The sequence below is a fragment of the Crocuta crocuta genome, unplaced genomic scaffold (genome assembly GCF_008692635.1).
Source record: "Crocuta crocuta isolate KB4526 unplaced genomic scaffold, BGI_CrCroc_1.0 scaffold255, whole genome shotgun sequence".
Lineage (NCBI taxonomy): Eukaryota > Metazoa > Chordata > Mammalia > Carnivora > Hyaenidae > Crocuta > Crocuta crocuta.
Window position 1 is genome coordinate 11,163 of NW_027530670.1, and position 27,051 is coordinate 38,213.

General features: G+C 49.0%; 1 protein-coding gene across 6 annotated transcripts in view; it reads right to left on the reverse strand.

Annotated features, from left to right (window-relative positions):
- Positions 1-668: 668 nt before the first annotated feature.
- The window catches only part of AMPD3 (adenosine monophosphate deaminase 3), a 111,074-nt gene continuing 84,691 nt past the window's right edge, over positions 669-27,051 (reverse strand). For all 6 annotated transcript variants that reach the window (XM_077769124.1, XM_077769126.1, XM_077769123.1 and 3 more), the window contains 13 exons: positions 26,727-26,931; positions 22,946-23,108; positions 20,659-20,878; positions 18,581-18,710; positions 14,276-14,470; positions 12,852-12,983; positions 12,152-12,315; positions 11,258-11,384; positions 8,058-8,221; positions 6,832-6,952; positions 5,487-5,660; positions 3,532-3,642; positions 669-2,492 (listed from right to left, as the gene is read on the reverse strand). In XM_077769124.1, the coding sequence (XP_077625250.1) occupies positions 2,316-2,492; positions 3,532-3,642; positions 5,487-5,660; positions 6,832-6,952; positions 8,058-8,221; positions 11,258-11,384; positions 12,152-12,315; positions 12,852-12,983; positions 14,276-14,470; positions 18,581-18,710; positions 20,659-20,878; positions 22,946-23,108; positions 26,727-26,931 (2,083 nt within the window). In that variant the 3' untranslated portion in view covers positions 669-2,315. The remainder of the gene's footprint in view (positions 2,493-3,531; positions 3,643-5,486; positions 5,661-6,831; positions 6,953-8,057; positions 8,222-11,257; positions 11,385-12,151; positions 12,316-12,851; positions 12,984-14,275; positions 14,471-18,580; positions 18,711-20,658; positions 20,879-22,945; positions 23,109-26,726; positions 26,932-27,051) is intronic.

A 27,051-nucleotide genomic window follows, 5' to 3' on the forward strand; every position in this document is an offset into this window, starting at 1 on the left:
TCAGTTAGTTACAATGATGAGATAAAAGTGCAAAGCGCTACTGAAAAAAGTATCTGAAAACTTCGCAGGACAGGTAGAATCGAACACATGCTGGCTGAACAGACTGAAGTAATATCCAGGGAAAAGGAACACATGTGGTTTTGCTCAGAAACTGTAACAGGCCAGAAGTTGGAGAAAAAAGATAGCAAAGGTTTACTTTCTGGGTCTAGTAAGCTTCAGTTTAAAAATTTTTGAGTATTCGTTGTAAATGTCATCCATGTCTGAGTCTTAAAGATAAATTGGTAGTTCTTATTGTTAACTTCTCATGATGCCCAATCTTTTTAAAAAAATTTTATTTCAATATAGTTGACACACAATGCTATGTTAGTTTCGGGTATACAACATAATGACTCACCTCTATATGTTATGCTGTGCTCACCACAAGTGTAGCCACCATGTGTTGCCATACAGTGCTATCACAATATCATTGGCTTATTTCCGATGCTGTGCCTTTTATTCCCATGACTTATTTCATAACTGGAAGCCTGTGTCTCCCACTCCCCTTCCTGTGTAACCCATGCTCCCACCCCCTTCCCTCTGGCAATCATCAGTTTGTTCTCTTTAATTTATAGGTCTGATTCTGCTTTTTGTTTATTCATTTTGCTTTAAATAGTATTAACTTGAAATAGTTTTAAATTATTGAGGCATTTATTTAATAATTAAAAACGAATACTTGGTACAGATAAAATGACAATGGAAAACTGTACAATAATTGCTGTGTTAGGACAGGTGTATACAAATGGGGCCTTCTGAAAAATAATGTGTAAGATAAATACTGGGTTTTCAATTTCATCATTAGCTAGAAGATAGCATGCATGTCTGCCTAATAAAAGATTACATTTATTGTTCAATATGCTAAGCTAACCAGTGGAGGGGATAAGCATTATAAAGTCATAGGACAAGACCATCTAAAGTCAAATAAGCATCTTCACAGGCAAAAATAGAGGAGTTCTAAGTCTGTAATAATTTAGAAAGGCTTCTCATAATCTGCTTTTGCCCAGGGAAATAGGAAGGTCCTTGAGCAGCTTGCATACTTGGAGCATATGTCCTTAAAAAATTGCCAAAAAAAAAAAAAATTCAGTTATTCAAGTGTACATTTATTGAGCACCTACTATGTACCAGGCACTAGTAACACAGATGAAGAGTACATTGGTAAAGCTAAATTCAGATTGGTCTTAACCATGTTTTCTACCTGGCCCCTGGGACCACTTAAATCTTCTGAAGAAGTCTGCATGTTAGATAAGGGAGATATTTAAAAATATATATGCACAGGTTACAGTGATAAAATTTAACATCTGTGAGGCCTAATGGAACAGTGGGGGAAAGGACTGGCGGGGAAACTACTTCTGGTCCTATTACTTATTAGCTGTGTGACCTTATGCGAATTTCACCTCTCTAACTGTTCATAAGTAAAATGATAACTGAGCTACAGTCAGAATATTAGAACCAAAAGGAACAGGGATCATCTAACCCTGTGTTTTCCAAAGTCCATAGTTTAAGTGAGACTATGTAGAAGCCCCAGTGTAAAAGTGATAAAAGCAGAGTTGCTTTGAAGAAGGTGGCATCCAGAACCTCACTCCCCCTGCCCTCCCCCACCCTGATGTGGTTCAGGAGGGGGATTCACAGACATTTGAAAACTACTCATCTAGTCCAAACCCCGCACTTTTCAGAGGTGAAAACCAAGACACAGAACAAAAGCAATTAGTTCAACGTGCACATTTGGCTTCCTAAATAGCGAGAGGAGGGCTAAGTAAAACAGTTTAAGAAATTCATTTAAAAAATGCAAATTTTCAAGAAGGAAGTTTTCTATTTTAATTCTCTCAAAGTGGTTCCTTTATGAAAGGGAGCTTTGAAATTGATTTTGTTTAAGGCAGCCAGCCAGAGGCTGAAATGAACAACTACCAACTAGCCTGCAAGGTCTATAGAGGATTTTGGCAGAAAACCACACAGACCTCATGTCAGTAGGCACTGGACCTTGCAAGATCCTGTCCCCAACAATGGCAAGCACTAGTGGTTTCAAGAGACATATTTGGAAAATTAGGAATGAGTACAGACAAGTGTCCAGCTCCCAGATCCCCAAGGAGGAGTCACCATCTATTACTCAGAAATAAGAGAAGTGGGCATGTTAGATCTTAAAGTGAACAGTGCAACCAAAATCACGAGTTAGAGGCATCCTCTACATGGAGGACGGCCCTAGTTTGGTATCTTGACCACTGTTAACCACAGCAAACTTGAAATTAAACCGGAAAGTTAAGATGCATTGCCTACTGCTGGACCTATTTGCTCAGAGCTGTGATCTCTTCCGATTTCATGGCATCAGACAGGAAGCTGAGTTCGTTACATAAGGTCTCGTATCGGAACGCCATCCGGATCTGAGCGACATTTGTCTTTCGAATATCATTTCCTTCAGGTCCTTCTTTATAATAATTTTGTCCCAAAAACTTTTGCTTCTCCTGTGGAACCAGAGAAGTAGAAATGAAACCATGTACCCTAAGTTTACTTTCTATATCCCCACAGCCCCCTTGATGTTAAGAGAAGTGGGCATGTTAGATCAAATCAAACCGGTCCCCCAGTCCCCTGGAGCTGGTCCTCCACCAGGACATCCTTCCCCTCAGGGTTCTTAAATTTTCCTGCTGGTCCATGTCCTCGAGCGTGTCACCCTGACGCCCACGTTCATTCCCTTCATTTCTGACTACGCTTTCCTTGACCACAAGAAAAAGATAAGACCAGGAGCTGCTGGCAATGAAGAAGACAAGATGAAGGCATGAAGACTCTTAGTACCCCCTGAGAGCTGACAGGGGCAGTCTTAGGAAGCAGGTCTGCACAGTTGAATTGTGAACGTTTAGCTCTTCCCTGCATCAGCATCCAATAAGAACAGCAGCGCAGCAGCGATTGGCTTCTTTCTGTACCACTGACACCACCCCAGGGAGGTACTCAGGAGCCTAAGACACCACGTAGAGAAATGGTTCTACCCTGGCTCCACATCAGAATCACTTAGGGGACTATAAAAAAATTACCAATGTTTAGGTCCCATCCCTACAATTTTTTTTCAGTTGAGGTACTATTCACTATCCAAGAAATACTGAGTGCCTATTATGTGCCAGGGACTATTCCAGGCCCTAGGGGTATAATGCTGAACAAAACCGTCTAATGGAACTTACATTCTGGAAGGAAAGACAGGAAAACACATAACTACATATTACAATGTCAGTAGTAATAAGTGTTATGAAGAAAAACAGATTAAAGGGATGGAGAATGGTGATCAGGGAGGGCCTCTCGGAGGAGGTCACGTTTGAGGAGAAGTGTGAAAGTGTGAAAGAACAGCCTTGAAAATTCAGGGGTCTCCCTTAGGGAGTTTCAGTGTTCAGTGTTCACCCTACTTGTTGTCTTCACTGATCTCAGAGCCGAGAAAGTGCTTGACATGCAGCAGGCACCCACTATGTGTATTGAAGTGACAAGGGGGACAGAAGGCAGTGCCATCACACACCATACCTGATGGGACAGGCCACTTTGCAGCACGCTGTTCCTGGCGATTTCACACAGGTCACACGTACTCAGCTTCCACACTTGAGCTGCAATTGCATATTCTTCCATAAGTGCTTCCTAGATCCACCCCCCAAAGAAGCAAATGTATGAGATGGTAGGATATTCATTTCAATCCTTCACTAGAAACATCAGACAGACACTGCAGATTTAATTTTTCTCCAATGTCTGCCACCTAGAAAACCAAACAACATTCCCACCCCCTTAAATTACAAACTCCTAAGATCATCTTTGGTGAATTCTCAGGTTTCCAAAGAGAGATATATCAGAGAACCCCTACAACATTGATTTGTGGGCCAGCACATGTCTGAAGCCCTGTGTCAAGCCATGGGGATGCCAGCCTCTGCTCCATGAGACTGTCTCTGGGCGTGCACATGTTTAGAACCTGCTCTAGAGCTTTGCTTTTTATTTAACATCACTTTCTTAAGATTGCCCCAAAATAAAAATCTGAATGAAGTATTAAGAGCAGTGCTAGAGGCCGAAATAGCTCAGCTGGGAGAGCGTTAGACTGAAGAGCAGTGCTGGAACATTAAATAAGAATGAGAAATGATCAAGTAGTGAGACAGTAATCCCAAAAGGATTTGGGTTTGAGCTGTGCTTTCCACCTTAAATCCTAGGAAGTGAAATGTCTCCGTTGATCACAAGCTCTCCCATTACCGCTCAGACACCCCACTGCCTCTGTAACCTAGGGCAGCAGTTCTCAAAATGTGATCCAAGGTCCTCAAGGCCTTTTGAAAGGTCATCCCTCCTCCAACTATGTGTCCTTTTGATGCAAGATATTCTTCATATACTTTGATTAAAAAAAAAAAGGCATCACAACCAATTGAATGCAGATGCAGATGTGAGAATCCTGCTGTCTTCTATTAAACCAGACATTAACAAGATTTGCAAAAATGTAAAACAATGCCATTCTCAATGCCATTTTTTTTGTTTCGGGAAAATATGACTAGTTTTTATTAAAAATTGCTATTTATGTTAACATGTAGTATGTTTGTTAGTTATTTTTTTAAGTTTATTTATTTATTTTGGGAGAGAGAAAGAGAGAATGAGCAGTGGAGGAGCAGAGAAAAAGAGAAAAGAGAGAGAATCCCAAGCAGTCTCCACACTGTCAGTGCAGAGCCCAATGCAGGGCTCAATCCCAACAATGAGACCCTGACCTAAGCCAAAATCAAGTTAGATGCTTAACCAACTGAGCCACCCAGACACACACACCCTTGTTAATGTTATTTTTTAATGAGTTAATTTTTTCAATTTCACATTAGTTTCTAACACACTTAAATATCACTAGATATAGCTTGTGTAATCAACAGCTTTCTGAGGGCCTTTAATTCTTAAAAAGTATAAAGGGGTCCTGAGACGAAAAGCTTGGATAGCCTGTCCTAGACAACTCAGGCACTTCTGTTTTTACTAATCAATGGCTGGTCCCCATGCATGATACTGCCTTTCCCTTCCTCTCTCCTGGCCCCACAGATCCAAAGTATAAAATAATAATAAGAGTATTAAAATGTTCAGTAACATTTTGAATACATGCTATATTCAGATACTATTAGATTCTGATTCATTATCTTAATGAATCCTCTCAATAAAGTAGAGGTAGACACAGATAATTTCATCCCTATTTTACAGATGAAGAGGAATAGGATTCAGAGATCAAAATCATGGAGATAGTAAATGCCAAAGAAAGGGAAAATAGAGAAGGCAAAGAAATAAAATTGTACCTTCATGGGTTCAAGGCCTGCAAAGACAGGGCTCCTGGAAGAAACACTTTTTGCTCCCCAGGAGCTTACCTCTTGCCTTCACTGGGCATCAACCCCACCCCAAAAGCAGAACTGAGTGTGTGCTCAGGTGCATGCAGTTTTGGGGGGGGGCAGGCTAGGGCTGACTGGGGCACCTAACATTCTCACCTTTGTGTAGTGGAACTGCATGGGGTCGTCGGTGGAGAGAGAAACATGAAGTCCTTTGTGCAGGAATTCCCTCAGAGGGTTTTTGGAATATTCAAGGAACAGACTGTTGTTGCTAAGAGGAGACATGGCAATGGGGATCTGCGCAAGGTAGTAGAGATACTGCAACACTGGACTCTGCAAAAGAACCACCAAACTCAGGTGACAAGTGCCAGAGAAGGGAGGGAAGGAGCATTCATCAGTGGAAACCAGGTCTGGCTAGTGTCTGTAATTCCCTAACCAAGCCCGAGCTCCCTTAAGCCAACAAACCCAGACTCCCACCTTCCCTTCCCCACCTCCATGTTCATTTGATACATCACATGCCCCTTTCCTCCTGGGCTGCCCTCTGCCCACTGTTGGGAGCCCCCCCCCCCCTTGGCTCCAGACAAGGCACAGCTCAGGGTGGGAAGGCAGCTGCAAGGCTCCAAGCTGACCCCAGTCTACATACTCTGCTCCCCTCCCCCAGGCACTGCCCCCACGGGGTCAGCCCAGGAGATGCTGGGCTTTTGTTATGTTGCTTTGACCAGAAACATCCAGGATGAGTCTGTAAACACTCCTCTGAGATGGGAAGGGGCAGACCTGACTGGGCTAGAGTGGTTTTCTGATGTAAAACCCGCTGCCCACGGATCTGTGACACACAATTAGACCTCCCTAGGACATAAGAGGCACAAGAGGAATTGGAGCAAACATCGTTCTTATGGAAGTGATCCAAAATATGGAGAAGATCAAATGGGCAGAGTTCGTGGTTGCATTATTTACACAAGCAAAAATTTGGCTAGACTCTGTCCAATAATTGGAGACTAGCTGAATCAATTATAGACCAAATGGTGGACCATCCTTCCAACAGCCTCTAGAATGAGGAGCATAGATGTTATGTTTCAGCACAGAAAAATGCTTGTTATATAAAGTTAAAGGACAAAGTAGAAACAAAAACAAAAAAATCTGCTAATAATAAGCACATTAGAAATCTGCCCTGGTAAAAAAGATGAAAATTATAAATCCCAAAAAGCTAATAATGGCTGTTTCTTTTAAAGCAATAGCAATAATGTGATTTTTTCCCATTTCTCCATCTTTTGGAAGATCCAAATTGCGAGGTGTTTGATTATATTCTTTTCATAATTAAATATGATAAATACGAAACCAAGATGACTACAGACAGCCCAACCCAGAAAAAGGCACCAGCTTTTTAACATCACTGGCCAGAGCCTCCCAGAAGGCAGACAGGAGCCCAAGCAATCCCACTCGTCCCCAGGGGAGCCCATGGCAGGACCATCATTGCAGGGCAGGCTTCCCTGAGTAGCCTGGTTACCTTCTTGAGGAGCAGCCCATGGGAAATGTTGTCAGCAGTGAGGAAAGCAGACACCAGGTGGGTGATGGAGCCAGCCTCCCCACAGTGAGGCCGGAACAAGAAAGTGCTCAGGCCTCGTTCCCTGCAGAAGTAAGGCTCTTGGTCAGAAAGGACCCCCGGTCCACTGTACACAGGGCCCCACAGGCCTGGGGCGTGTACCTCTAGCTGGGACCTACTGCAGAGTCAACACAGCTGACACAGGGCACTCTGGAAACAACCCCCACCCCCACCCCCCTAAAATACAGAAAGCCAGGTCCAGTGATCTTCAGAACCAAAAGATACAATCTCTGGGGAACAGAAAGGGGATCTAGTGGTAGAAAGAGACCCTGCTCTGTCCGCGTCCACTCCTGACCTTTCCCCTCTTTACCAGACCTTGTAGCCTGGATTCACAGACCTTCAGAGCAGCAGAGGCCATGTGAAACTATGGAATCCAACCGCTTTGTCATAAAAATGGGCAAACTGAGAGGGCAGAGTCAGGCATTCATAATCCCTGAGCAGGTCAGCTAGAGCTAGAACTCAGGCCCCTCCAGCAGCTCAGCCTGGACTGCCCCACCCCAACACCAGGCCATCTCCTCTCAATCATGGTCTGTCTGAAGCCTCCACACCCACAGGCTGCACCAGCTTAGGCTGAGCTAGCAAGACCCCATGGCCCAGCAGGGGCAGGCTAGACTTGCAAGCGGGGGGTTGAAGAGCTCAGTGTCAGCTGCTCTGGGCACTTGACTCCCGCCATACATGCCCTGGGTACGTGCGCACTGGTGGGAGCCTGTGCAGGTAAGATAGTGGATGTGAGCTCCGCAAAGGTGTGGATTTAGTCTGCGTTGTTCTCTATTAGATGTCCAGTACCTAGGACAGTGCCTGTCACACAATAATTGGTTGCATGAATAGATGCATATGTGCACACTGTTGGTGTGATAGAAAGAACATGTGTGTATATTGGCATATCCCATGTCTGTATCATATCAGGGATGGACAGATACACACATAGCTGTTGGTGGGTATGTGTATATACGCATGTGTGTATAGGCATAAAGTCTGTGCTGAATGATCATGTCTGTGGTATAACGGCAGGCCTGCATGTGTGTGTGACTCTGTGAATACTGTGCCCTGTGTTGTGTACTGGGGCACGACCCCGGGCATGAGGTGTGAGGGCACACAGACCTGTGTGTGCAGGAGCTGGGCTCACCCACCTGCGGAGGTTGTTGAGCACCATGATGTTGGCATACATGTAGTACAGGTAGTAGCTGTAGGGCGGGTTCTGCTCACTGGTCCAGATGTCTGGGTTGGGGCTCTTGTCTGAGAACATGTGGTCGCTGTGCTTGGATTCATCATCCACGCTGTCAAACCCTGTCACCTGGGCAGGAGGAGGGGTCCTGCATCAGGCTGAGGCAGATGAGCTGCTGAAGGCCTTGGGGGCCAAGGCTCCCGGGTTCATCCCTCAGCTGGGGACCCCACAGCCTAACTGAGGCCACATTCCTCCCAGATATGGGAAGTGGTGACGATGCCACAATCTGTCCCTCCATGGCTTCTAAAAGTACCCAGGAGGCCAGACTGGAGAGTGCCAAGCCCTAGTGTGATAGTGGTGATGGTAAGAGGGGAAACTCAGACTGGACCAGCCATACTCACCACCCACCCCTCTGCTGCACCAAGAAGGAGGCCAACACTGCAGGGTAGCTAGCAGAAATTGCCATCAGCAGCAGTGACAACAGCTGTAAGGGGGCATGGGACAGGCGTTTCCTATCTGCCTACTATATGTCAGGCCCTATGCATGTACCACTCATCAGCTAATATAAGCACTCAGAGCCATCCTGTGCAGGAGAGCTTGACTATGAACAAACCAGGCCCAAAATGCTTAGGGAGCTTGCCCACCCCACACAAGCAGCCTCTGAACCTAAATGGACTCTGGTTCTGGACTCTGGGGCTGTAAGTGGAGGATGCCCCTGGGATGAACCAGGTGAGGCCACAGGAAACCAGCTTCAATGCCTCACAAACAGGCCAGGGTGGGCCCCATCCAGGAGGGGCCCATGGAGGGTGCGCTGTGGTTCTCAGGAGGGAGGTTCTCTGCTCCCCGACTCCTCCCTGGGAACTTCCCTCTGAGCTTTCTGTCTTTCCATAGCAGCTGCACCTCAGCTGGGACCCAAATTTTGTCCCTGGGGGCACCACCCTGGTCACTGGCTTCCTGGTCACCTCGTCCCAGCCCCTGACCAAACATGTACCTACAAAAGATACAGCCTCTCGGCCAGCACAAAGGAGCACTTCTGCTAACGTGTCTCTCCCACTTTTACTCAGCTGCAGCAGCACTTGGGAAAGAGCTTCTGAATGACTCCACCTCACTCCACAACTGGCCCAAAGTGGGGAGTCCTGGTTAAGTCTGCCAGCCTCAACCATTCCCATATGGGCAGTAGGTGCCCAGAGGAGCAAGGGACCATGAGGGTCTTCGCAAAATCTTCCCTGTCACAGAAACACGTGTCAAAAGCAATGACAGGGCTGCCACCACAGCTCTCAGCACAGCCTGGATGGGTTTGGGGGTCAGGGAGGCCCTTAAGCCCTGCTCTGTACTCACTAGCCCTGTGCCTTACCTGAACTCTCCAGGGCCTGGCATGGAAGGAACATCAGTCCCTCTTCTCAGCTGTGTGTTCAACAGATGGAGGGCCTCAAGCACAAAATATGCCCAGCCCCCAACTCCTTCTCCCCCCCAAGCATGCTCTTCCTCCACTTGTAGTGACCTGTGAAGGCACAGGTCCACTCTCCCACAAAGCCAGGCACTGGGGAGGTACCCTAGACTCTTCCCTCGGACTCATCAGGCTTTGCCCAGGCCCCATCGATGCGGCAGCCATGCCCACCACAGGCCCTGGCCTGCCATCTGCATATGCCTCACTTTTCCTACTTGGGAGGCACTACAGCATGAGGGTAATAACACCTGCTCGGGAACCAGACACCTAGATATGAATTCCAGTTCTACCACTTCTGAGCCTCATGTGACTTCCTCATGTGTAAATTGGAGCAAGTAGCTTCACTGGGGTGAATTGAATGAGACAATCCATGGAAGCACTTAACAGTGCTTCACACAGCAAGCATGTAATAATTCTGCCCAGTATCAACACCAACAAAATGACGTGGAGTAGGGTAATCATGAGGTTGAAGCAAAATCATGTCATGGTGTGGCTCACTGGGCAGGCAGCAAACCCTCAGTAACTGTGAACTGTTCTGCTGGGCAAGCCCCCAGCATCTGTCCCACTGCTGGAGCAGACCCCCTGACTCTCATCTTTCCCCTTTCCCCCCACCTTTAGCTACCATCCTTTCCGGCCTTTCTCCATACAACAGCCAATGGTGCTTGTCTAAAACATAAATTCAATGATGTTCTTCAGCCTGTTCAAACATTTCCTAGCAGCCCCCCAACACACACAAACACACACATACACACACACACTTGCTCAACTTATGAGAACTTATGAGATGTCAAGCCTACAGAATTTCAAANCCACACACACACACACACACACACACACACACACACACACACACACACACAGACCCAATCACCCCTTCCCCAAGCCCCCAGCTATTTGGAACCTTCCCTGCCTACCTCCCTGTCAGACCCCCAGAACCTCCATGGGTACTGAACTTGCTTCTCACTGTCTACAGCCACCTCTATTCTGGGAACCCAGAGAGAGGGATCAGGTCCTGCCCCACTTATACCCTTTCTGGTTAACTTCTCCTCCATCCCTTCTTCCCCTCTCCCATAACAAGCTGGATAAAATATATGTTGTCAGGCTTGTGTACTCAGCCAGACAAGACTTGAGGACCATTGTTTTGAGGTAAAAGCAAGAGCACTGATGTGTCTGCATTTCTAAATGTTTTTTATTTACTTTTGAGAGAGAGAGTGCGAGTAGGGTGGTGCCAGAGAGAGAGGGAGACACAGAATCTGAAACAGGCTCCAGGCTCTGACCCAGCTGTCAGCACAGAGCCCGATGCGGGGCTCAAACCCACGAACCATGAGATCATGACCTGAGCCAAAGTCAGACGCCCAACCGACTGAGCCACCCAGGCGCCCCGTGTCTGCATTTCTAAAGACCTGGGGTTGCTGCTGGGTACTTCTGGGGACAAGATCCAGTCTTTCCAGCCCCACCCAGCCAGGAACTGACTCCAGTTTTTCTCTACAGCTGTCTTCTTGGAACACCACCCACACCCCAAGGCTGCCCCTGAGGAAAAGGGGACTTCCCCTACCTAGAGCAAACTTAATTATTTTGGAAATTCAGTTTCTTGGGACTAGCCACCCCTGCCTGGGGCACATAGTGACAGGATCTGAGAAGGGAGGCCTGACCCAACCCACTTGTAATCTCTTCCCTCCACCACTGTGCGCATCGCCTGCAGCACCTTCCACACTTACATATTTGAGGAAAAGATGAAGCTCTCGGTGATCCTGGGGGTTGATTGTGGCCTCAAAAAGGGGCAGGAAGATGTTCTCCAGCATCTTCCCAAAACTTGGCAGCAGCTTCTTTGACCTAAAAATGTCACTGGTGGAAAGCAGACACTTGCTGATTAAAGTGAACCAAGCAGCCCCTTTGGCCTGTGGGAGAGCAGCCCCATCGCTTCCCCAGGACGCTTGTGTTTCCATCTGAATACCCAGAGTAGAGTCGAAGTCAGAGTGTGGCTTGAACATAGGTCCTTCCCCTCCTCTCCAACTCCCAGCAAGTTCTGCAATGCTAGGCATTGGTCAACACCCACCCACACTCATCAGAGAGCTTTTCCAAGCTAGAGGCCATGCTGGAGTGGGGGATTAGGACTCGGGCTGACCAAAGGTCTGAGAGATGACTTCTCAAATTTCTCAGCTCTCAAATTTCTCCTCCACTCAGTTGAGTTCCCTTAAACCACATATCCAGGCCAAGCAGGGACCATGAGCCCCTGGCCACATTGGCCAGATGGGAGAGTACATTGGTCGTCTGAGTCCTAGCCATGGAAATCCAGGGCCAGCAAGGTAGGCCACCACCACCTTACTCATACCCAGGGGCTCATACAAAAGGATAATCCACCCTCAAACCCCATTAAGAAGAGGGTAGTAGTTTCTGCTAGACTTGCACAGGCTCGTTCTTCAAAAACTGAGTTTAAGTGTCATAAGGACAAGTTTGCCAACCACCCCCTCGCTATGGGAAAATCCCTAGGGAGGAGAGGCCCAAGCTGGCACCAGAACCAGCCCCACCAGTGAAAGTGCAGACTCAGCAGCCCATGAGAGACAGGCTGTGTCGCCAGAGGGCATGGGCAGACAGTGGGCCACCTCACTTACTAGATCCGGGGCACCTGGATGATCCAGCGCATGTTGGGTGAGTAGACCTTGTGCTGGATGAACCAGCGTGCCAGTTTGGGCCACTCCTTGGGATTGCGGCCATAGATGGACAGCCGTGGCTCTGAGTACTGGTACTTGCTCTCCTCCAGCTCCCTGGCCACCTCCTAGCACCAAGAAGAGCTCAGGTCAGCCCAAAAGCACCCCAGCTGCTGGATCCTGCAGCTCCCTCACCACCTGCTCCCAGGCTGGGAAGGCCTGATCTATATCCTCTTGCTGGCACATAACTACTCCTCCACCTCAATAGAGGCTCCTTCCTGGAGGAGGGGAAGGCCATGGTCGGCATGGTCATGTGCCTAACCAGGCCAGGGCAGCAGAAGAACCTCCAAACAGAGCTAACCTGCCCCAAATTCAGACTGCAGACAGGGCAGTGAGCCTGGCTGCTGTGAGCACTGGCGGCTACCCTCCCTTCCTCTGGCCTGCAGTCAGCACCTGCAGCACCAGCCTGCCCATGCTCGGGAGCTGACCACCTGGGCAGGCCACAGCACAGGGCTCCTGGGCACCTGAGCCTTGCCTGAGCTGGATGGTGGATCGATGGGGATTTGGGGAGGGGAAAACAGGAGGCTATGCCATGCCCCACCCTCTGCAGGTAGAAGTTGTCAGGTATCTAAGGAAGGCTTAGAGAGGCCGAGGGCTCACTCGCCTTGACCATCCGAGCAAAGTACTCTCCTCCCAGGTAGTTTTCAGTTTTCAAATATAGGTCACGCAGCTCACTGGCCCCCACAGGGTTGTATTTGGAGTTGAACTTGTCAAAGCGATGGAATGTCTGCCGGCCCTGGAGAAAGGAGACCACCAGGCAGATCACTACATTGCTCTGTAGCCATCATACACATTTCCCTCTCCAGGCCTTTACAAGGGGGCCTTATGTGCAGCCATGCTGACAGATGTCTTCTGTGTCAGCTCTGGCATGAAATTTTGGAAAGTAATGGGGTCAAGATGCATCTCCTAACTCCATCAGCCCAGGGGTCCTTTATGGAGGCCCTCTGTGAAGGATCAAGGGGTGTCTCATGCTCCCACGTACCATGGCTAGGAGCATAGCTGGCTGAGTGAGCAGAAAACACCAGACTACCAAACAATCAGTAATAAAGGGTGTCTATTACTCCTTTGACTCCATCAGGCACTTTCTCCACATGACTTCATTCAGTGTTTTATTTGTTTTACTAAGATTTTTTATTGTAGTAAAATACACATAACACAAAATGTATCACCTTAAGTGGTTTTAAATGTGCAGTTCAACTCTCTATCTTGTAAAATTAAAACTCTGTACCCATTAAATAATAACTCCTCATGACCCTTTCCTTCTGGCTGCCCCTGGTTACCACCCGTCTCTGTCTCTATGAATTTGCCTATTTCACATACAAGTAAATCATACACCAACTGTCCTTTTGTGTCTGGCTTTTCTGACTTAGCATGTTTTCAAGGTTCACCATGTTGTGTCAGGTATCAGTATGTCATTCCTTTTTAGGACTGCAGAACATTCCACTGTGTATATCAACCACATCTTGTTTATCCATTCATCTGTTGATGGACACTTGGGTCATTTCTACCTTTTGGTTGTGGTAAATAGTGCTGCTATAAGCTTTGGGGTGCAAGTATCTGTTTTAGTCCCTGCTTTCAATTCTTTTGCATATATTCCTAGGAGTGGAATTGCCGGAATATATAGTAATTCCATATTTAACTTTTTGAGAAAACTCCATACTGTCTTCTGTGGCAGCTGCACCATCATTTAGAATTTTAATAACATTGTAACATCAACAAGGCACATGGCATTCACCATTTCATAAGCAAGGAAATGAAAGCTTACGTGAACTGCTTAAGGGCACACAACTCCTAACTGGCAGGAAGAGAATTAGAACGGGGACCTGTCTGACTCCAAGTCACACGCTCTTTCCTCCGACCCTATGGCCCTGCTATATTCCCTGAGGCCAAATACCTCTCACATCTCCATGGCTAGAAGATAAGCTGCTTATGCAGCCAGCCTCTCTCCAGGCACAACCATGGCTTCCTCCCAGCAGGCTGAGTCCCCACCTAGGATGGCTCGAGGCACTAGGGCAGAAGCTCACTCACCGCATGGACATCCAGTGAATCGACAGTGAGGTCATACGGATCCATGTGCAGGCTGTCAAACACCTGCCGCAGGGTGATCTTCCGGCCTCGCTTCTCAGCCACGGTCCTGTCGGGCTCCGTCTTGTACGTATGCTTGATGAACCGCAGCAAGTGCTTCTGGTTCATGCAGGCGGCTGCGTGGATGTGTGTGTCCACCTGCAAGGTGGTGCCCACCAGTCATGAGCCAGGCCACCTCCCACCGCCACAAGAATTGGGATGTCCAACCCTCAAAGTGGACTGCAAAACCTCAGCCCCCATAGCCCCACTGATGCCTGAATCTATACCCCTCCCCCCAGTTTCTCCTCTAGGCTTTGAAACTGGTCCTCCCTCTAGTTTTGCTGCCCAGTTCACCTCATTATAGCATCAAGAGATCTTTTTAAATGTAGATTTTGTCCGGCCATTCCCCAGCTAACAAACCATCAATGGCCCCCAAGTTTTCAAGATAAAGCTCAAACTCCTTAGCCTGGGATTCAAGGCTTATTTCCACCCTTAATTCCCACCTTGCAACTGCCTCTATGCTTCAGCCAGGACGTACCACTTACAGGTACCTAAGACACTGTGCTATTCTGCACCATGTCACTTTGCCCATGTGTCTCCTCTGCCTGGCATGCCTTCCTTCCTCCTCACCAACCACCTCCTCCTCCTTAGAAGCCAATCCTGACCCCCTCAGCACACTGACCAGTTGTTCCCTTGCCCAGCCGGGAAAGCTAACATGAACACTCCCATTATTGTACATGTCCTTGCCATCACTCTATAAATTTCCCATCTACTCTGTTACTAGACTGGAAACACAGTCCTCAAGGACAGAGACCTCATCTTATGCACCTAAGTCTTCAGCACCCACCCCAGAGCCTAATATGATGTATTTGTTGAATCAATGGATGGATGGGTGAACACATGATGATATCCACATCTTCATATAACCCTAAAGTCCACCAAATGCCCCACAAGGCACCATTCTTCCCACTGACCTCTCTTGGAATATTCCTGTCAGCCACCAACCCTGAGGAAACAGAGACCTGGCTAATCTGAAGGATGGCCTGAAGTCAGAGTGGGCATCCTGATGCCCTTTGCACGAGTCCAACAGGCCTCAGGGAGAGAAGCAGCAGCCTCATAGGCTCTGCAGTTACTGATGTAGCTGACTGGGTACTCTGCCAGGGCTGGGATGAGGAGGCGGCTGACCTCTGGCCAGGGAATGCTGTCCACAGCTGGCCACTCATCTCCAAGTCATGCCAAACTAGACATTTGATCTGTTGAATTTCTGTGAACATTATCCGAGCCAGCCCATGTCACTGACAGCATCACTGACTCATCCCGGCCCTTCTTGCCATTAATCTTGCCACTTCCAATCAGAAAGACCACTAGACATCCGAGAAATTAAGCAGTTCAAAGCACCAAAAGCTAAAACATTGCCCAAAGCACACTGTAAAGGCTCAGTCACCTCAGGAACAGGCTGGCCTCATGTGGGACACACAAGAGGTCAGCTTGGCTTAGCTCAGTCGGACGCAGCTGGACTCCACTACCTCAGCATGACAGAGCACATTCTGGGCTTTCTGCTTGTGTCCTCTAGCATACCAATGACACACTGCAGGGGGTGCAGTCTGTCCTTACTCCCACGAGTCACAAGATGAAGGAAGAAAACAACTGGACAATCCAGGAAACATCCAATCCAAACTTCAGAATATCCAAGGCGATTATTTTAGGAACAAGTAAAAGAGCCTGTCATTGGATGTCAGTGTTTTCAATTTACCAGGAGACACCAGGACATTCCTTGCTTTGACCTAAGATCCAGGTGTAAGCAAACAGAGAGACACAGGGTTGGCCCACACTGGCCATTTCCACCTGCATGTCAGACATCACTAATCAATTGCAGCATTTCCACTAAGCTTTGGGAGTAGCCACTCCCAAATGGTCAGGTCTGGCACAGAAGATGAAGCCTATTTGCTATGCCTGATATGCCTCGTAAACCAAAGTGGACTGAGGACTAATCTTACCCAACTCCTAAGCAGTAAACACACTCAGCCCAGGTTCTTAACTCTGAGCAAACAACAAATGTCTCAGTTATACAGTCCTGCTGGCTGGGCCCTGTGGTGTCATGACACATGACCCGTTGTGATGCCAAGGTACTTTCACAAACACACAGACCCATGGCCACGCACAGCTTCTGCCCCAGAGCACAGCCCTGGCCTGCCCTCACAGCACTGATAGCTACCTTGGAAATATGGAGGCCACCCTCCCAGGCCATCTGGGGTTTTAGAAAAGCCAGTTTTCCTTCCACAAAAGCATCTTCCAACGTAAGATAGAGAAGCCAGCACTCAGGAGGCCTGACTTGGAGCAGATCTGGGTCCATGTTTATGCATTGCTGTGGTGCTAGAGAACAGGCCACTGCGTCACAGCACAGGTGTCAAGGCCATCTCTATCTGGAGAGCACATTAACCCTCAGACTGACAGAGAACCGCTAGGGTTAGGTAACCACTGCCCCCACAAGGACCCTCTTCCGCATCACAGCCAGAGAGCAGTTGTTTGGCCCAGGAACACCCATTGGGACCCCACCTCCAAAGCAAACAGTGTCCAAGCCAATACAGTCAGCAAGGACACCTTAGCCCCAGGCAGCAGGAAGTGGTCACGCCCAGAGCACTCATGTGGAAGGGAGGGCTGCAGTGGGCTGGGCAAGGAGCTTCCTCAGACACCCATCTGGGCACATGTAATGCATTCAGGCAGGGTTAAGAGGGCCTGGCATGGTGCTCGAAACATCCACCTGTCTGAACACCTGAGGCTCTTAGAGAAGTAGCAAACAGTGCTCAAAGGTCAGGGTGCCAGGCAGGTGATTTCTAACACATGCTCTCACCTCTATCTGGAACCCCTGAGACACTTCCATAAACCTCACAGCCCATGAGCTGAAGTTACTTCTCATTCTCAAGGCTCTGGGTCCCAACCAAGGGGAGTCCGTGCCAGACCACAAGATGCTTAACAGAAGCGACCTTGGGGCCTCCCTGGAAGAGGCCTTCCATCCATCACAGCTGAGTGTTCCCAATCAGGTCAGGGAGGCCTGGGCTCCACAGAGGAGCCACATCCTCCCTGCACCCCAGGCCAAGGCAGCTGACCCCAGGGAGGGGCAGTCCTCAAGCGGTCACATCTAGGACAGAGGCCCCTGTGGAGATGAGGACCCAACTGTGACTCAGCTCAGGTTTGGCCATGAGGCAAAGCCTAATCCTCACCCTTCCCCCATGAGCTCCTCTCCCAGAATACTACCATCCCCCCTCCCCTCTCCCTGCTTCCTCTGAGAATGTCAGGGGCCCCACTTGGTCCAGAAACTTACACACCTCTGCCACCTCACTCTCCCCACAGCCCAGCACCGTGCTCTCCCCCAGCACCTGAGCTCCTGTCACACCACACCACCTGCTATCATGCTGCACACATAGTCCTTCCTCTCATAGCACCCTCCCCTCTTGGTCTTTGCATATGCTGTGTCCTCTGCCTGGAACACCATCCCTTTCATTCCTTTGCCCCCCACCCCACCCCCTCCAGGCTGACTCCGACTCACTCTTTAAGTGAACTCTTCAGTTCTGGCCACTTCCTGAAAGCCACCTCTGCCACAACATCACACCGAGAGGACTGGGCTAGGAAATTCTTGGGGACGGGCAGTGACTCCTGTTCAACGTCAAACACCTCATGCTTAGCACTGATATTCGTGAATGGAAGAAAGTGGAAAAGCTGGAATCCATGATCATTTAACATACCCACCTGCCCCAGCGGCAGCCCCTACAGGCCGCGGGCCCCTGAGCCTAGGCTAAGCCTGCCCATCTACCCTAGGGGAGTGGCAGAGACAGGAGCACATCGGATCTTTTCCTTAAATATACTGATCCAGAAGAATGCAAAACCACAAACTCCCAAGCCCAAAGAGGTCATAACAGCCTTTTCTCTCCATGATGAATGTAATACATCCTCTACCATAAAAGTAGCCTGACCTCAAGTCTTAGGACAATTAACCAATAGACCATACCCCATTTTCTGAGGAAGAGGGCACATTCCAACAGATACATGACATGGACCAAGGTTTCCACCTAGAGTCTTACACAGTACTGTCTGAGGCATGGCCTGAAAGAAGGAAGGCAATTCACCAGTCTTCCCTCTGCATGTACACATCACAATCCTCTGGCCAAGGAAGGCCACACAGGGGACCAGTCCCAGACTCACCCAGGGCATCCCAGTGGGTTAGGAAGGGGAGTGGGAAGGGTGGCTCTCAACAGTGGCCCACTGACATACCTTTCTCACATTATAGAAGTCTCGGTGAGGGTTGCTCTTCAACTCTTTGAACTCAGACATTTCATTTAACATCTCATGAAGGCTGAACTTGGATTCCAGAAAGTTCAGTCGCCGGTGACAGTATGTTTTCCTGCAAGTGGGGAGAAACCACAGTTGAGGAGAAGTGGCGTCGAGGTGTTCAGTTTGAAGACCTCCAGTGGCTGTGGGGACCAGCCCTCATGTGCAAGGTCAGGATGCAGCAGGGAGGAATGTGGTGGTCCCAGCTTTCTGCAGACCCAGCTGACCTGTAGAACTACCTCCATGCATTCCACGAAATGAGCAGAGAGTCCATTTGGGGCAGTGCAAAGCTGACTTTGCAAACACACACAGGTTCTCTGAGTTCTAGCTTTATGTGCTTAGGCGATTCATGCCAAGCCTCTGTTTCCTATGAGCCAATACAGAGATGGCAATGCCCAAGACTGAAGTGGGGGTTAAATGGGCTTATGCATGTGAAGGGCCTAACTTTGAGCAGAGTGGATGCTCAATGAAAGTCTCCCTCCTCATCCCTTCCTTCCTTCCTTGTCTTCCCACTGATCCCCAGCCACCTTCAATTCTTTAAAAAGAGTCTCCCCGGAAGATCAGGAATACAAACTATAAGGTGAGGAAACATGGAGAGGAAGCATCCTGTGATCTAATGACATTCCCCAAACCCCAAGACCTGAAGACCCTTCAACTCTAAGGTCTCAGGACTAGCAGAGGATGTTTTGTACCATGGGCAGATTAGGAACGCAAGGATGTTTAGTAGGACAGAAATCTCTGCAGCGACTGATGCTCTCACCAGCAGGCAAAGGCCACCAGGGGTGGGAACACTCACTGTTCCTGGCCTACTGCCAGCCCACAACCAACCCAGGGGTCTGGCCACATGCCTGTGCCCAAGCCACACAGAACCTTCAACCACAAGTCACGCCACCCTGCTTCCTTGTGGCCCCCAAATAAACAGCAGCTCCCGTGGCATGCAATCACTCGGACTTTCTTAAGGACCAGCTGCCGACCCTGGAACGTCACCATCATGTTGACTAAGGCAAGCCCCAGAGCGGAGCACAAAGGATGCCTGAAGAGTCTGAGTCACAGGGATTTCAAAGGCTATCTCACTCAGTGTCTCCCCCAGCAGGTCTCGCCTGGACAGCTTCCTGGACAGGACAGTCCCTGTTTACATACCTCCTGGAACAGCCAGGGCTCTCCCCCTACCCTCTTTCCCAAGGCCTCCCCTCCAAGCTCCTCCTCACATGGCAGAGGTCAGCCTGCTGAGAACTGCTTTTTCCCCTCCCAGGTCTTAGCTCTGTCCTCAGATCAGTGAGGACAGAGACCCACTCTGCCCACTCCCCAGGGGCCTGCTCCCTCTCTTGGAAACTGGCATCACACCATTCCCAGCAAAAACTAAAGGCAGGGCAAGAGAGGTCCCTCGGCAGTGGCCAGCACCCTTTCCCTCCCCTAGCTTCTCAGTCCTGGCTGGACACTCACAGCACAGCCACTTGAGGGTTCAGAGGCCAGCCCTCCTCTGCTGACAGGCTGCAGTGCTCACTGAGGAGTGAGGGGCCAAATGCAGAGAGACAACTGACCGCCTGACAGGTTAGCTCAGCCAAGCCTATGAGCATCCTGGGGGCCGTGGCACAAAGTTCCCAGGCTCCCTGCACTCTCCCCTCCAGAAACATGGGAAACCCAACGCCTGAAGCAACAGCCTTCACCTCTCTGTTACCATCTGTAGTAATGCCCTGGTGGCTCTATCTCCACAAGGCCGCTGCCCTGCCTGGGGAGAGGGAAGCAGCCACTCTGAGGTACACAGGTGGTCACCAGCAAACAGAAGTTCCACATCTGGATGCAGAAGAGACAGCTAGTACCAACTCTAAGAACACACCAGCCTATAATGGAAAATCATTGCAGGAACCCACAAACCCCGGGGAAGGGGGCAAGTACTTTCTTTCTGGTATGATTTAAGTGTGGGAAAGTCCAGAGTAAAAGGGTGACCTGGCCTTTCCCAGCCCCTTTCTACAGAACAGCCCCCATGCAAAGAGAGGCAGACTCGGAGAAGACTGGCTTACGTGGGGCCATCCGTGATGAGAGCCAGGATGTGGCTCATGTCCACCGTGTAGGTCTCCAGGTCAGGGTAGGGCAGGCTGCGGGGCTCCTGGCGCTCCAGCATCTCCTCATTATCATACACGAAGAGGATGCCCCCCTGCATGCGGACCAGGTAGCCCAGGTTGGGGGGAGCATCATCCAGACAGTAAGGGTCTTCCTGGGGCTGGGGGGGAGGGTGGAAGTCTGCAAAACAGGACTGAGTGATGGCCAAGTGCCCTGGACCTCTTGAGCTCACAGGAGCTCAAAAGTCACATTCCTCAGTCTTCTGAGGGACATCTCCATCATCTTCTCTAAAACCCAACCACCCCACCCACTCCCACCTGCCCTGACGTCACATATCTCCCTCCCTGCTTTGTTTTGTCTCGTTAGCATTTACCACTATGTAAATTTCACTTACTTATCTTGGGTAGTATGTGTTTGGTTTGTTTCACTGTATCCCCATTTCTTATAACAGTCCCTGGTACATGGTTGGCACTTCAGTAAATATTTTTAATTTAACTGAAATGAATTCCAGCCTCCTGGGCATGACAGCAATGCCAGGCACATTAAAAAGGGCAGCTATGTCTTCTCCTAATAAAAGAACAGGCAGCACCTGGGACTGCCCAGTGGGAATAATCATCCCTGTCCTCCCACATCTTCCTGAGCCCCGGGCAGCCCAAAAAGCTACATGGAAAAGCCATCGTTCTCCCCAAAATGAGCACAGAATAGGCAGCTTATCTCCCCACAGGGCAGAGAATGTCAACAACAGACCTATCTGTCCCCACAGCTGTTAACCCACAGGAGGCAGAAAATGCCTCTTGGCTATTTCCCAGCTATGAGACCGAACAAACCACTTTGCCTCTCTTATCCTTTCTGGTTATCTGAGAATAACACAGCTGCCTTAACTGGCTGTTGCAAAGGCTGCAAACGTGGGTATGAGAAATGCTTTAAAACAGTAATGCCTGACCCATAAATCAGAGGACATTATTCTCATTGTTCTTGTAATGAGTATTCCTGACTCTTGATAAGTTCTGTCTCTGGCCAGGGGATGAGTTCAGCAGGAGAGCGGGAGGCTTCAACTCTACAGATCAACCAACTCACATAGAGCCCATCTGCACAGCTGCCAGCGAGAGCCAGGGGCAATCCCTGGAATCTTCATCAAAGAAAACAACCAAGGCAGTGTCCCAAATCCGTGTCCCCCACTCAGTGCTCGGAACAGACTGTCCCAGAACCGGAGTGAGGCGTCACAGGGGCTGAAGCAGCACAGCCCCAGGCTAGCTCAGGAGTCCCTAAAATGTGCCAGGGGCCTGTGAGATGCAGGCAGGACCAACGCCTCCAAGAAGCCACAGCCTGTCTCACCACGCTTATGCCCAGCCCCCTGGGGACTCTGCTTTGTATAAAGTACACATCTGACAGTCATTCCTGTCTGCCCTTGCCAAAACTGGGGCAGATGGCATCAACTTGCCTCAGACAGATAGGGAAATGGGCCCCATAGGGTTAAGATATACCCAGGGTCCCAGGTGGCAGCAGATGCTCAAAGTCCAGGTCTCAGATCTTCAAGGGAAACTCAGTCAGGAGGAGACCTGTTGACAACAGTTACACCCAGTGGGCAGCCAGGCCCGTGGGTTCTAGCACAGACCACCAGACCCTCATCTGATCCCCCACCACCACCTTCACATTACCTAACTCACAGCCTTTACTGCTCCTATGTCCTTCACAGGCCAGATTCCACCAGAAACCATCCTGCCGTCTCTGACCTCCTCTTCCCCAGACTCTGCAGAACAGGCCCAAGGCATAGGTATTATTCCCATTTTACAGACTGAGAAATGGAGGTCTGGTGAAATACCTTGCCCAAGAACGTGGTGGAGCTGAGACCAGAATGTAGGGGTGTTTGACTTCAAAGCCTACTTTCCCTGCCCCCAGAACATGCACTTTGCATCTATCCCCACCCCACCCCACCAGCGACTCAACATTTACTGTCTGGTGGTGGTGTTTTAAATATCCAGGATGAGATGGCCTATGTCCCTGGAGGAGTCTCTAGCTCGGGGGCTATCTTTCGTCTCTCTCTTAACTTCTATTGCTCAGCTCTGCCCAGAGTCGGGCACACAGTACATACAGAATCAGACATTGGGGAGACCAACAATCGTGGGTGTAGGAAGCCAATGCCAGGGCCTTGCCCTTAAAACACCACCTGGGAGAAATACATCCAGCCAGTACAAAGTCCTGACCAATTCTTGGGCAGTGCCCCACTTGGGACCCACATGCACCCACCTGGGAGGCCCTCTTCCAGCGGCACAATGTCTACCCTCCGATGGCCCAGGTACCGGGCCGTGGTTCGCGGGAAGCGATGGTAGGCAAGTCTGGCATACTTCTCCCGTATCATCAGGGCCTTGGCTAGGCTCTTGGCAGCCTGCTCATAGTCCTCCACAGTGATCTGCAGAAGGGGGTGTGCAGAGAAGAGTCCACATAGCAGACCTGAGACCACTGTCCTTAGCAAAACCTACTGCAAAGTTGGCTTTCGGCTGGTGGCTGGGAACTTGGGTTTCAGGGGCATTCCTACCACTTGCTGACTCATCTGAGCAGCTCCCCCAGCCTAAACTGTACAGTTTATGTTAGTTTCTGTCAAACACCTGATTTCCTCCAGGAATCTGGGAGACAAGGTTTTTATTAACCTTGGGCTCAGAGTCTCTAATGAGCTTCCATAGTAGATGACACTTCAAACTTGTCATAAATCAATGCCGATGGAATTAAGTATGTTCTGGTGACTCCATGGGGAGAGGAGTCTGGCTTCCTCCATACTCTACCCCCGGTACCTTTTCCTGGTGCTGATTTTACTCTGCATCCATTTGCTCTAATAAATCCTAGGCCCGAGTACAAATGTGCGCTGGGTCCTAGATGTCCTCCTAGTGAGTCACTGAGCCCAGGGGTGGTATGGGAACCCCTGACACAGGAGGAGAGTTAGGGCTGCCAGAGACTAGGAAAGAGGCAGGTACTATGGCCTGCACCCCCAAGGCTGGCCCCAGGTCCTGCTGATTAAACCACAAGCCCGCTGTTGCACCCTGAACATGAAGAGGCAAGGCCGGGAACGTATGTCTGATGGGGGTGCATAGCATCGCTTTCATGTGAGAAAATACATGGGTCCTTCAGAGGGAAAAATAAAAACTCTGCACGCTCATTCTGCTGCTTTGCTTTGGCTTCTGAGAAGTCTGTTAATCACTCAGTTCACCCAGGCAACAAGTGCTTGTTGACAAGTGTTAGATTTCATTTTGGTCCTTACGGCAACCCATTTTATTAATGGGGAAACCACGACCCAGAGAAGATAAATCACTCTCCAGAAGATACAAAGTCAAACTTCAGATTCTGATCTGACTGGGTCCCGAAGCCCAAGCATGTTCTGCTTTTCCAGAGCTGCCTCGTACTCAAAGACGGAAGAGATAAACCCCCACCTTCCCGTGGGCTCATTAACCTCTGTGCATCTGGCAAGGATGTGTGCAGCAGAAACCCGAACAGGTCTGGGGAGACAACCAGCTAAACAGACAGTCATAACAGGAGGTAAGTGGCACAGTAGAGGGAGGTACGAGATGCTGGTGGAGCACAGGGGCCGGGGTGGGGGGTGGGGGTTGTTCCTGGAAGTTTCCTCTCTGCTTTAATTAAAAATCATTTTAGTTTTGGAGCACCTGGGTGGCTCAGTCAATTAAACATCTGACTCTTGATGTCGGCTCAGGTCATGGTCTCATGAGTTTAAGCCCCACATTGGGCTCTGTGCTGACAATGCAGAGCCTGCTTGGAATTCTCTTTCTTTCTTTCTCTCTCTCTCTCTCTCTCTCTCTCCCTCTCTGCCCCTCCCCGACTCACTCTCTCTTGCTCTCTCTCAAAATAAATAAATAAACATTAAAATTTTTTAAATCATTTTTAGTTTTAAAATATTTTAAGCGTAAAGACAGCACTGAAGATAATATGACAGACACTCATGTGTCTACCTTCCAGAGCTAAAACTTTTAATGTTTTTCATTACTGTTCCAGATCTCTTATATATGTGAATAAATAAATCATCATAGATACAGCTAAAACTCTACCCTTCCTGCTCCTCCACCCCACTCCAGCCTCAGAGGAAGGAAGTTGGTATATATCTTTCCTGTGCATGTTTTTATACTTTCACTAAATGCTGCTCCTTGCTTTGGTTAAGAAAGAAGCTTCTATTTTCCTGATTCCAAATGTCCCCATAGAGTGTGTTAATTCCATTTTACACCTTCCAATGGATGGCTTCTGAGAGTAGCAGGAATAGGTGAGCAGACACAAACACCTGAGAACCTTAGACAAAAATATGTCCCTGCCAATGACAAAGCCAAACACTCTGCAGAGCCAACGGACTCAGCATGGCAAGGCCATGGCTAGAAAGGGTACTTGGGATCCCAGTGAACCAGCAGTCATAAGCCAACTTATAGACACTGCAGGCCCCATGACAACAGCAGGCCTACTGGGGGCCAAGGTGATCTGCAAGGTCAGCCTATGTCTCATGGACTCATAGTTCTCTAGGGACCAGCTGCCCAGCTCAGGGGCTCCGTGCTAGGAGACCAATGGAAAGAAGCTAGCTACTGTACCAGGCCAATGTCCTCCCATTCCGCTGGCTCTCAGTCTACCTCTACTCCCTCTTTTCCTATTCTTCCCACACGTCAGAGGCCAGGCAGACACTAAGGACTCCTGGCCGGGATACTGCTTCTTCCGGGAAGGACTGCACTGTTTCCAATCCAACAAAATTCCCACCCATAAGAACTTAAATAAAGTGTGGTACATCCACACAGTGGAATATTATGCACTTATATAAAATAAAAGAAAAAGGAAGTCTTTTATCTACTGATAAAGATATTATCTCTAAGATGTACCGTGCTAGACTCAGTATAATGTGTAAATTACCATTTGTGTAAAAATAAACAAATTATATGTGCCTAATTAATTGTAGATTATTTGTGTAAGAACACACAAGAAGCCAAAACCAAGGGTTGCCTCAAACAAATAACATATTTTTTAAAGCTACAGGAAAATGTATAAGAAGAGTAGTAGCCACTTTGCTTTCTCAGATATATCATATATTCTAAAACCCCTGTTAAAAGGAAGAGAGAACAAGGCGAGCTGAGGTCAACAGGTAGCAGGTTGAGGGCCAGGGAGATAGAACCAAACTTAATCCTGGCACTAACTGATATTTCTCTTCAAGACAACCGAGCCTGGGTGGCTCAGTTGGTTGAACATCCTACTTCAGCTCAGGTCATGAACTTTCAATCCATGGGTTGGAGCCCCATGTCAGACTCTGTGCTGACAACTCAGAGCCTGGAACCTGCTTTGGATTCTGTTTCCGTCTCTCTGCCCCTCCCCTGCTCACACTCTGTCTCTCTCTGTCTCTCAAAATTAAATAAACGTTAAAAAATTAAAAAAAAAAAAAAAAGAAGAAGTAAGCAATAAAAATGCATCATCCAACCAGGAAAATCAGCACATTTTTGGTGACTGAGTTAACTGACTTGGTGTAAACCAAGCTTGTTCACTTTCTCCTCAAGACCCTCTCTTCCTGGTTGGGAGAATTTGGCCTGTATTTAAGGACACTGAGCCTAATCACGTGGGAGGAGTTGAACCAGCAGTAACTGATTTCAAGCAAACCTGGACTTCGAGTCCACTCAGCAGTTGGAAACACTAAAGGGTCCAAGCTGGCATCTTCCTCAGTGGGCTGCAGGGACAGAGAGCAGCATTCTGGGCCCAGGGAACACATGGAACTTGCAGGCCACAGCCACAATGTGCTAACCTGCAACCTTAGGCCCCCCTCAAGGGGGAAAAGCAGCACCCTAGACACACCATACCCCACAACCTCTACTAAGACCCTCCTTCTCTTCAGACCCCCGTGCCTCCTGCCCACCACCTCCCAGATACCCACAGACCAGAACAGGCTTCAGGGCTGGGCATGTCCCCAGTGGCCTGGGGGACCCCGGTCTCTGCACAAGGCACATCAGCCTTCATACAACCCCCAGGGCAGCACATAGGGAGTGGGGAGCAGGAGACACCTTACCCCAGCACAGTAATCTCCACTGATGATGACCCGCTGGAACTCGGGCATGGCATAGGGCCCTGGCGTGGGCTGGCAAGCGGCTCCAGAGAACATGGGGGTAGTGGGAGACAGGACCGGACTGGCTGTCGGGGCGCCCTTCCAATCTTGCTGCGTCGGCATTTGCAGAGACAGGGACTGGGACCGAATCATCTTGAAACTTTTCTTTCTAAAAGCCAAGGACAAGGAAAAGTGGGAAACATCAGCCACTAATTGGGGCAAGTGATAAAGAGTCTTTGTAACGTGGTGGGAGAATTTCCCTCTGATTAATCACTGGTACTGACCCTAC